The 12274-nt window shown below is 45.9% G+C and overlaps 1 protein-coding gene across 1 annotated transcript in view; it reads right to left on the reverse strand.

Moving 5' to 3' along the window:
* LOC144153152 (uncharacterized) overlaps positions 1–12274 on the reverse strand; it is a 52703-nt gene that overhangs the window by 14158 nt on the left and 26271 nt on the right. The window contains exons 10-11 of the mRNA XM_077684803.1: positions 4747–5635; positions 3033–3119 (exon numbers count right to left, since the gene is read on the reverse strand). Of these exons, the coding sequence (XP_077540929.1) occupies positions 3033–3119; positions 4747–5635 (976 nt within the window). The remainder of the gene's footprint in view (positions 1–3032; positions 3120–4746; positions 5636–12274) is intronic.

Below are 12274 nucleotides of genomic sequence, written 5' to 3' on the forward strand. Positions count from 1 at the left end.
CAATAAAACATAATTTTCAGTGTGTTAACTGCACGTTAGCATTTAAGTGATGCCGTCAAATGGAACTAGAGGCCCCATTACAGACGTCCAGTCATCTGTCGTCGCGACGGGTCAGTTAGGCGGCCGCAAATCGCGCAAACAAGGTTCCGTGACGTCATAGAAAAGTTGCGGGAAATTGGCTAGGGGGTCGCGACTGCTTCACATGTTTTCTTTAATATCTCCGTTATTTGTTCGAAGATTGCGATGATATTGGTATCATTGTTATGGGGACTAAGCAGTCTTAATTTTCTTATAAACCCAACTTGTATTTTGTCTTCATGGCTCCTTTAAGTAGCTTATGTCCGCACCCTCCCCTCCCCGATAAAAGCGAAGACGAGAAGAAAAAGAAAGGAACGAGAGCGTACAATGGCTCTAATCCTGTGGTGCGGAACCAGCAGTTAAAACCCTGAAAATGTTCTTCCTACGAGAAGCAGGTTCGGGGCTGTCTTGGCGCGGCTTATCGATGATGCGAGGCACCGGTATTAAAAAAAAATTGATTGATCGATTGAGCTAAACAAGCAAGCGTGAAGTCGTTCTTCACTAGCCAATTACCCGCAGTTCCAATTTTATTTTACGGGCGAAGTTGCTAAGCGGGTAGTAATTGCTTAAACAACATTTATTCACTCAGATTTATCCCTAATCCGTCGGTCAGGATCTCTCGGCCGGGGGCGGCGTTCTTTGCCATCGGGCGAGCTGGGTTTGGGTTTGAATTTTTTGGAAAACATTCAGTAGTGCTTGAACGAAAAACCACCCACTGATTATTTTTGTGCCGTAAAGTTTGCGCCCATAGCCTACCGCTCCGCTTAATACAGTACATACATCGATTTTGCCCCGCGCAATGATAAACCTATTCTATCAATAAACGAAACTCAATAAAGGCGCCCATTGTGTCGATGCCTCGGCTCTCTCAGGCGTTCACTCCAAAGTAATTTATTTATTTATGCATTTGTACAAACTACCTGTCCTATTGAGGAGCAATGCGGGAAAGGATAACAAGCTTGGCGGCTGAAGTGCATGCAACAAAGAAACGATGTGAATGTGCAGTGCACTGCACGAAACACAAGCCGAAGTTTTTTTTTTTAAACCTTCTACGTCCTCTGGAAAACGTATTTACATCAAAACACGTACACAGCAGTACACCGGATGAACGGTCGCTATGCCACATGCCTACAGTCTGCCCGAATATCTGGCCCAAGGTTGCTCGCCGAGACGCCTTCCTTTGTGGCTTAATCAGCTGCTTCGAATGGAGTGGTGTCGTAAGGCCGCAGACGGCAGGAAGCTGCTCGAATAAACGTCCTCAATTCCACAGGCCTGAGTGTGTGCGCGTAGCCGGCACAGAAAACCCCCACGTGACGACTGCAACTATATAACCAGCTTTTGAATAGTTATACGCCGTGGTTTGTCACGTCTACTGACATGCTGTACTAGCAAAAAATCTCGGCTTTGTAATCATCGGCTTTGTAGTTCAATCAGCTCAGCCTGTAAGTAGTTTGGTCAGAAACACATCATAATCACCGTCGTCAATCTGCCTTGTCCACTGCAGGACGAAAATCTCTGCCAAGTTTTCCAGGCGTTCTTGTCTTTATATATTCCAATCCATTTATTGCCTCCGAATTTTTTTGTTTTGAACCCCCTATAAAGTTCACCATCTTCACCCATATCTCGTGTCTCCCGTATCCACTCTGCTAACATGTTTGTTCACTACTTGTGCATCTTCCTCATGCATGCTCAAACAATTCTTTCTCTTTGACTTACGCCCCCCACTCACCCCCCCCCCCCCCCGAGTTTTTTCCTCTGATATTAATTTATCTCTCCCTATTCCAAGCCTTTTTTCTGTCATAATTTTTTCATTGCTCTTTCTGCCCATGAGTCATCAGCAGCATTATGCGTTGCTTGTATGTCATTCTCTTTAAATACAGATGTGGTCTACTGTTTAGTTTATCTGAGCATGCTTGCCGGATTCCCACCAGCCCTTAACAATTCTACACCGGATTTCTTTCTCGTGTTTGGAATCAGCCCTGGCAACTCCTCGGAGAAAGTATATTCATCCCCCTATCGAAGTATTTCATTCATTACTTTGAAGGTCGTATATAAAGTACGCACAGGCGAATACCCTTCACGAGAGGGGTGAAAAGATCTTGATGACTAAAGGGAGTGAGGCAACCAGGCACTACCTCTCCAAATTGTTTACAGCCTGTCTTCAGGGGGTATTCAGGAAGCTTGAATTGGACGAGTGGGGGATACGAGTGGACGAAGAATGCTTAAGCTATCTGTGATTTGCAGACGACATTGTCTTGCCCAGTGAACCAGGAGAACGGCAGAACATGTTAGAGAAGAATATATTTTTGGTTAAGATGGTGCTCAGCTATGGAGCACGTTACAACGGGATGTTCGATGAAGACTTAGAAGGCACACGGGACAAGCGCTTTTTCCGTACGCTTTCTAAGTCGTCGTTAAACTTCCCGCTGTAACGTGTTACATGCTTAGAGAAGCATCCTCAGAAGGCTCCGTAATAAGATTAAAGATGAATATGAATAATCGAAAGTAATGTTTGACAGACACACAGAAAGCCTCACTTTCAGCGTGGGCAAGAAACTAGGAGTGCTCAAAAGCATATCGCACGTTTCTCACCCTGTACAAAAATGTAAAAATTTCTGTATATGTGGTTCTGTAGTCCTGTAATTCTTGCTGGTGGTTGGGACTTTTACTGCACCGTTTTCTTTACTTGGCCAGTTTCATTAAGACAATTGTTTTGCTTTTACGGTGTTGTTACTTAGTGTATACACAGAAAATTCAGTACCCCTTTTTTTTTTTTCAATCTGATATCAGTACCTGGTTGGGGATCGGACCAGCCGCCTACCTCCTCCGCGTGGTCGAATCAACTGGGAATTATACTACGCTGTTGTGTAAAATACAAAACAGCAGTCTTAAGCAGCCACCTGAAAAAGCTCAAAAATGGTGCTTTAATAACAGAACATTCTCCGTCTTCTTACCTGTCATTTCCTCGGGGTAACTCAAGCTGAGCGATGCCAGGGTGAATCCCAGGACGGGCCCCAAAAGACGGAATGTATAGAGCGAGCCTGCGGATAGGGAAATTGTGAGGCTCTCAAAGCCGCGATGCACCAAGCTGTACCGGTGCTACATACATAGTTCAGAAGTGCTGCCGTTGTTTAAATCTCCGCCGCTGTATCCATGCACGATTATGTAGACTGAGGCTTATCGTTATCACGCTAGATACATCTTGATACTACAATTTTTCCTATTTTTGTCTCCGTTTTGCGTACTGCTCCCGCCCTCTTTAAAATATAGGTTTACTTCATGCCCTGATTTTTATTGTAGCCTATCACCAGGTTTCCCGTGGCCATGTAAAGCCATGACGCATGCTGAAAACCTGAAAACTGCGTGCAAATACCAGGAAGACAGCGCAACGCGTCGTTGGTAGTTCGTCCGTTGATGGGCATTCGTTATATAGGTGACGTTGTTAACTGAAACGACACAACAAGGTCACGCAGTTTCTTGAGTACCCGCTTCTGTAACGTCGTTCCTCAACGAGCGTCTCAATGTAAATACAATTGGACTTCGCGATGTCGTTTGATTTCAGAGTTACATTTAAAGTGCCAACCAGCTAGCCTTGGTGTTACTGAAGAAAAACCCTGTTTAAATGCACGACAAGAGCGGTCGTCTAATTAATTATGCAGAGCAAATTGAACTTTTCCATGTCATTTTAGCGCACTTACTCACTCAACAGTAAAATTAAGTGCGCAGAAAATGTCTTCCCTCCCCGCGTCGATGCCTAAGAACTTCTCATGATTGCGAAAGCACTAACACCGTTTCTAAGGGTTAAAAAAAAAACAAAAAAAGAAACTGCTCGTAAAGGACAAGACAATAAGGAAAAGACGGGAATTGCCTTGTTCTTTACGGGCACTTTTTCACCCCTTAAAATGATTCACCAATTAGCACAAAACGCTGCACTAACATCCAAATGAACGCCGCTAAGTGGCCAATCGAACGCCACGCCCTTTTACAGAAGCGCAGAGTGCGGGACTCATCGTGAAGCGCGCTGAAATCAAAACGGTTTTACGAAAAACATTCTGTAGTTCCACATGGCTCTGCGCATACCCACGAGATCCTTTTTTTCGAGTTTTATTTCTGACGCACGCGCTATGAAGCCACAGGACCGTCGGAACCAATGGAAATTTGGGGGCTGTTTCTCTGCTGATGTGGCGACGCCGACTTATCATCTCAATGGACAATTTAGTTATTTAGAAAGTAAAAAAAATGACGTAAGGCCCAAATAAAATAAAACCCACCAGCCGCCCATTAAAAATCGCCACTTTCTTGCGTCTCCTTGGGCTTTGTCTACCGAATTGTTGGTTTTTAACGCATAACCTTTGATCTGCGCATTGCATATCAAAAGCTCAACTCAATACAGCAGCTAACACCTTCCCTTGCTGCAAGCAAAACAAAGGGTCACTACAGACAATCAATAGGAGGGTAGGCAAGTGAGTGCATGAAATCAGCAAAATCTTTGTGCATAAACTTTTCTGCTCCTGAAGGGGGGCGGTTTACAAACATGCCGTACGTTATCCACGAGTACGTGCGTCAGAACATGGCAATTTAGCGCCGTACATGGGCTCAAGAAACAACACACATATAAGCCAGTGAGAGTGATATCTGCCGTGTTGAGAGAAATGACGAACAGCTCACCGAAGTAGACCGCCGAGTTCTTCTTCTTGACGTTGTCGTCCATGTAAGTGGTACCTATGACATAGTAAGCGGTCCCTCCTAGTCCGTTCAGGAAGTTTCCCATGAAGAAGAAGACGAGTGGCCCAAGAGAGGAGGAGTCCTCTTTGCTTGCCTCGCAGCTCGCCGCGGCAGCCTCGTCGTCCGAGGTACCACAAAACTGCATCATCGCCGTCGCGTTGCCGCTAGTCTTGGCTACGTCCACCAACAGGTGCTTGCCGGGGCCGTAGACCACGTACGGCAAGAGACTGGACAGCGCTCCGACCAGGGAAAAGAGCATACCCCCGGACACCCAGTTGGGCTTGCTGGTGCGCCTCAGAAGCACCATGAGCAGAATGTTGGCTATGACGGGGCTGATGTCGTCCGCGATCATGATGATTCCCGTGGCGCGACTGGAAAGCGAAAATCGTCTCTCCACGGTGGACAAAGTGCCCACCAGGTAGGTTCGGTAGGCACCCTGGAAGATTCCCAGCAGGCCGAAGATGAGAGCGTAGTATTTGGACGTCGCGAACCTCTGCAGCCAATCCGGCCTGTAGCTGCCGACGCCGCACAGGTAGTCGCTGTCATTTTCGGCGTCTTGATCCGACGCCGTAGTTGCGTCCTTTGCTGTCGCCGGTGCTGTTTCCGCGCGGGCTTTGTCGTTTGCGGCAGCGCCGTTGTCGTCCATCGTCTGCTTGTGAGCACTCATGGCGATAATAGCGTCTTCTGGGACGCCGACGCGCTCTTGCTCTTCCTTACTCCCGTTTGATTGCTTCAATGGCGCTCGGCTCTTTCCCTCGCGAGGCTGCAGTGGCGCCTCCTTTCGCAAGGCCAAGCTGTCAGTGTTGCCCGCTCCACTTTGCCCGCCTCTAGGTCACCTCCACCAGTGAATATGGCAAAAAAAAAAAAAAAATACTTCAATGTGCTCGTCAGGAGCGCAAGACTTGAAACCAGTTGCATTTCACTCTTTCATTCACCCGATAGCTTAGCTAGTTAAGGGGCATGAACCAATTATGGATATATGGGATTGCATAGCTTTATTGCCCCCACTCGGAGAGCGTTTTATGAACTCCCCTTCGGGGGGTCCATACACAGACGTCTCCTGTCGTGGAACCTAGCACGAAGGATGCTTGAGCAAACACAACAGGAAAAGCAAGTCAGTTTTAAAGTTTTATACTGCTCGTGCGAAATAAAATCTTCGTATAGCGATTTAAACTTCATTTTTACCCTAGTACATATAAAGATAAAACATCATGTCTGTTTGTCCGGAAGTCTATTAAAAGTACACAGCCTGCTTACATCCTAGAGGTAACACAAAGGAAGAGTCAAAAGAAAGGCCACATAGTCAACATGCAGGAGACACAAAGTAAACAGAAAGGAAAAATTCATTTTCATGAGGGTGCGCTGCTCAAAGTTAGCTTTCACCATGGCTTTTAATGCTCCAGCCGGCGGTGTCGTGTCGTTTTGCCAGCGCTGCTATGCGAGCGACACAGACACAACGATGAGTGTTTAGCCCCTCCTGATTGGTCCACCGCTGTAGGAGCGACGTTCGCCTCAGCCTTGCCAAATGCATTGCCTAGTGGATGCATCACCACTGCGTTTCAAGCCATGCGAATTTCAGGCTGCATTAGAGGCGTGTAACAACTACCACCCGACTGTCGATTTTAATTAGCTTACGTAAACAGTTCAAAACTTAGGCATTGACCAAGTGCACTCCGCTGTCTACGTTCGCTCGACAAATAGGGGGACCTTTCCTTTTGGAAAACGGACTGATGCCACAAGGCAAGGTAGTCTTCGTAAAAACCGTTGTAGGCTACCACCTACGCCCTCGTGTAAGTCAACGGTGACTTCGTACAAATTCCTGGCTATTTACACAAACCCGTTTCATCCTCTCCTTACCCCATTCACCTTCACGTGTACCCCTCCTCACCGTCGAAATGAGAAGTTTCCTACACAAAAAATCTGCATAAATTCAGAAAATTATCAACTAGTGCGATTCTTATGCTTGTCTAAGTGTGAGTTCTTTCCAGTCAGATGTTTTGGTTTTTCTAAATTCTGTCCGACCAATTATCTCCACTTACGCTATTATAATGGTTAGAAGTGGAACATTCGCGAAATCTGCGCTATTGTGGAAATGCAGGGCGTTATACAGTTTGCCATTTTCCGTAATTGCTTAATACGATAGTACCTCGTCAACTTCAAGTACCTCGTCAACTTCCCTGCCGCGGCGACCGCTCTTCTGATGGAGGCGTAAAGCAAAAACGCCCGTGTGAATGAGATTTCTGAGCGCGTTAAAGATCCCCAGGTGGTCGAAATTAATCCGGAGCCCTCCACTACGGCGCGCCTCATCGTCTGCGTTGCGTCGGCGCGTTAAACCATACAATCAACTCGAAGTAGTAAAAACCGGAAAATCATTAGAGATAAGCGGACTTTCGAGATAAGCAAAGTTGCGTGGATTGCCATGAAATACCCAGTTCTTTGCAAAAAAGGCGCTACTTAATTACCAGCTCTTCACCGAGACAAACTCCGACAAGCGAGCTACTGCAGGGCCTGCCTCTGCAACAGTGTACTAGAAGAGAGAGGTGTGTCTTTCGGGGCCGATTGGGGGGGGGGGGGGGGGTCCCTTTGGTGATAAAATTTTTTGCCGAGAACTCCTGTTCTGAACAGCGCCCCTGGCGGCTGCTGCTTATCGGTTGGCTTCAGAAGTTTCGTTTGTTAAATAAATTCTTATTACCTCAAATGGTCTTATTTCTTTATTTTATGTCAGAAAGGTTTAGAAAACCCTTTAATTAACTGTTGAGTTTGGTTTAAAAACTTATAGGTGCGCTGGCTGCGAATTCTCCGGGGAATGCCTGCGCTCCATGCAATTTTTTTTTTTTTTTTCATAGCAAAAGGGACCCGCTCTCTCCATTGGGTTTTTTTCCCGCACGACACACGTATATCTTATAGAACACTATACCTCTGCGCATGTCTCTACCGTCACATGACGTGCAACAGGGTTGCTTGACGAAGTTGATATGCCTGTAGGCTCAGACTTCACGTTCGGGAAAACATTGGCTTTGTGGTAGGCGTGGCTAAACGAGAAAAAAATGGAGGGACTTAAGCGTGACAGCATCGCGCGAATCTTTTGAAACGGTCCGCGGGGGCAAAATTTTCGTTTCACTCTCAGTCAGGATTTCGAGATATGCGCAGTTTGGCCTAAAAATACTTCAAAATAAAGGGCAACAAATCCATAGGACGTATAGGAAATGGTTCGGTGCCGCGGAAAATTTCGATTTAGCCGAGTTTTCGAGATATGCGAGTTCGAGTTAACGAGGTATTACTGTATTTTTCTTAATTTTTAGTTTTTCAGAAATTTCGTTCGCCCAATTATCTCCGTTTACAGTGTAATAAGGATTACATTTTAAACTTTCGCGAAATCTGCATTATTGTGTAAATGCGTTACACCGCCGGCCAATTTCCCAATTTTTTTATATTTTTTTGCTTAGTGCTTCCCAATTTGTTTCTGTCAATTCTCTCATTTACGCTGATATCACGCTTACACGTGAAACTTTCGCAAAACCTGCATTAGTGCGGAAATGACACGCGGTATACGCTTTTCCACTTTCCGGAATTTTTAAATGTTTTTGTTATATTTTAGTGTTTCAAAATTTCGTCCGACCAATAATCTCCATTTACGTTATTACAACGATTAGATTCTTAACTTGGGCTGAATCTGCATTATTGTGGAAATGCAGGGCATTACACGTTTCGCCAGTTCTCGTAATTTTTTTTATATTTTTCTTACTCTTTAGTTTTTCAAATTTCGTGCGACCAGTTAACCCCATTTACGCTATGAAAGTTATTACAACAGGCGGTACTTCCGCGATATCTGCCCTTTTGTAGAATTGCAGGGCGTTACACGGTCCTGGTTGGGTGGGTACTCGGCAAAGAATGCTACGCATTAAAACAGCGAATGTACCAACAACCACTTAAAGAGCCCCATAATAGAACCATTTTCTGTAGAGCAATACCACGTTTCCTCACTTACCTCCATCCTTCCGTGTGTACCAATGCACCGATACGGCATCAGCATGCTGCCTTTGTCTCGTCACGTGCAACGCACTCCTTAACGACCTTCGTTCATGGATCGACTTGTCGTGGTCTTCACCGATGGCTTTCCATTCGCTTCGTCTCTGTTCCGAGCTTTATCGGTATCTACGCGGGCCTGCTCCGGCTCCTTGACGTGGGTCGAACGAACAGATTAGCGATGTGCTCTTCTGGCAACCTGGCGTCGGTACACAGGCCCCGTGCCCGACGCGTACTATCTCCTTATCGCGTGCTCAGAACAGAGGGTGGCAGAGTTCTTGGAAGTGCCTTCGACTCCTTGAGGTGACAAACAATCTCCTCGGGAGGAGTCCTGGTTTTTCTGCTTCTTTTATTCATTCTCTAAAGGTGTCGTGATCCTGTTGCTTCAGAACCTGACATGACACTGCCTCACTTCAGCCGAAACAAAACAAATATGTGTCACAATAACACCTTTTTTTTACTCTCTTAATTTAGTATATAGTAGGGGTGTGCGAATATTCGAAACTTCGAATATTCGATTCGAATTTCGTGGTATTCGATTCGATTCGAACGACACTTTTATTGTTCGAAATATTCGAACCACCCAAAACTAAAAAAAAAAATTAAAAAAAATCAGAACGTGTCTCAACAGCAAAGTCGCGACGAACGGTACGTGCTTTCGCAGACTGTATCGGTCTTTATTCGTAGTTACAGTGGAATCTCGGTGATGCAATTCTGGATGATACGAATTTCCGAAAAGTCCCGGCGAAATTGCATTGTTTGCAATGGGGAAAATTTCGGCTGTTACGAACGGACTTGCGCGGCCCGGCGGATGATACGAACGAGCCGGCGAGGCGCCCGACTGCCGAACGAGCAAGTGACGGCTCTCTCTCCCCTGTTTGTCACTGAACGGCCGGATTGTTGTTTTCTGCTCTCGAAAACGCGCCGCGCGCGCCCCACGCGCGCTGACACCGCCGCGAAACCACCCGCAGGCTGCGCGCGGCGCGGACGGCAGCGGCAACATGGCGTCGGCTCCGCCCGCGAAGTGGCGCGGGCGCTCGAGCGACCGCTTCTAACCGCTCTTTAAAATGCGGCTCAAGGGAGACACGAAGTTGCTTGTGCGGTAAAGGAGATGATATTTCACGCGAAAACGGTACTATAAAACATCATCCGCGCCGCTAGTTAAAGCGCCCATGAAATATTTACCGGGGTGCTAAGCCTAACCATCTCCGGCGGAGCCAAGCTGGCTGTCTCGATCGCTTCGCAAGTCGTCAGGCTCCTATTCTGCCGCGCGCGTCGTGCGTCATTTTCTGACCGAGGTAGGCGCTACCGCGGGCGCGAGATCGCCGATTCGGGCGTGAAAATACAGCGCGCGCAAACCGAGGCGAGTGAATTGCGTGCAAAAACGCACCGTGGGGTTCACGCTTGACTGTTGCGGCATGTAGCGAGCTTGGACACCGCTAGTGAGGAGACGAGCGCTAAGCTTTACGTGCTCCAGAAAGGACTGCTTTGCGACATGGGGGTTAAAAAAGCAGAAAAAATCACGAATAAGAAAAACACGAAAGTAAGAAAAGAAACGAACGAAAACTTTTTGCAGCGCTCAATTTTTTTGTCTGTGTTGGTTCATACGAATTTCAGATGATACGAATATTTTTCCGGGTCCCGCGAGATTAGTATAATCGAGATTTTACTGTATCAGCACGCGGCAATGTGTACGGGCTCGGGCATGCGAGCCACTACTGTCTCAAGTGAGCGGCTGTTTTCAGTATCTGGTGGAGCCTTGATGAGCAGTAGGTTGTCACTGCTCCCCGAACATTTCGAGCAGTTAACCTTTCTCCATGATAACATTTAAGTGAGTGCAGACCTTAACCTGTTGAGTGCAATGGTATTGTTGAATTCATAATTTTACTTTATGTGATTTGTTGTGCAATAAAATTGCAGCTTTTGTGTCTCTAGATGGTGAAAACTTTAATTTTACAAAAAACAATAAGTATTCGTATTCGAAAAATATTCGAAAAATATTCGATTCGATTCGAACTTTGTTTTTATTATTCGAATTCGCTTCGAAATTAAAAAAATTGATATTCGCACACCCCTAGTATATAGCCTTGTTTCTTCAAAGAAATGGGTTCGTTCCTACCTCTAACGGTTACTTAATCACCCCCCTTAACCCCCTTCGGCTTCCCGCCACAGTGGCCTAGCGTTTAGGCCAATAGCCTGAGTAGCAGATGTTTCACTGTTTGATGAGCGCGAATTGGGAAAACGCCCGTGCATAGTAAATTTTTAAATGGATCCCCACTGCCTTAAATGTGCGTAGCTTTGGCGCTGGAAGCCTTAAATATAAAAAATTTCCGCTAGTGGCATTATGTTGCTTTAAAACATGGTCAACATTAAAGGGACTATGCACACAAAACACAATTTTGGTTCATTCGAAAGATTCACTCGTCATAGAACCATACTCACACCACTTTTAACGTAAACGTCGCTCAAAATAAGCTATGAAATTAGGGGAAAAGGGAATGGCCATGCGGCTCACTAGCTCATTTCCCGCACTAGAACCTACGGCGTAATATGCACAGGCCTACAAAAGCAAACGCAAGTTAGGCAGCGCTTATCAGGACGAGCTATCTGCGCTTAAATGTAATGCACATCCATTTTATAGCCGTAAGAATGGTGGGGTACACAATGGAAGTTCCGAAAGTACATGTAAACATCGAAGTACTGGTGCGTACTGTTACTGGTACTGTGCGCACTATGCTTGTTATAGCTGCGCAACAGCCCGGTGCTTTGGGGTTGTCTTACACTACACTGGCCGATTGGCGCAAGCGACATTTTTTTACGTGGCCCTGTGTGTCGAGCACGCCCCTTGTTTCACGAAACGATTGTTACCTACCCCAACAAAAACAAGCTAGGTGCAAATACGGTCAAAAACAAAGCAAAGGCGGACAGCTCTCCTGCGAAATATATATAGTGGCGCCATCTGGGAGGTCTGACGGCAAATAAGGCGTCCCGTAGTACACTGCAGACGAAACAGCGCACTAGCGTTCGCTGGAAGACCTGTCCTTGTTACGAAACAGACGATTTGGCGGGATAATCAAAATTTTAACTTTAATTGATTAATTTCTCAGTGAATAAAGCATCTTCTGCTGCCGGACAAGCGCTGGGGGCACTATAAAACACCAAATATTTCGAATAAAACAAACTTGTATTGTGTCTGCATGACCCTTTTAAGAAGAAGAATCTAACTGCACTTCATTTGTGCTGATAGCTGAAAACCACAAAATTATTGATTGTCAGGATGAGTAGGAGATTATCAGTGGCCACATTTAACGCGTCATGTCGCTTTACTCTCAGTTAATTGATTGATTGTGGGGCTTAAAGGAGCCATGAAGAGAAAAGACAAGTTTGGTTCATTCAAAAGATTGCCTCGTTAGAATCATACTGACACCACTTTTAACGTAAACTT

This window comes from Haemaphysalis longicornis, unplaced genomic scaffold (genome assembly GCF_048455015.1).
Source record: "Haemaphysalis longicornis isolate Haplotype H1 unplaced genomic scaffold, Haemaphysalis longicornis Haplotype H1 scaffold_9, whole genome shotgun sequence".
Lineage (NCBI taxonomy): Eukaryota > Metazoa > Arthropoda > Arachnida > Ixodida > Ixodidae > Haemaphysalis > Haemaphysalis longicornis.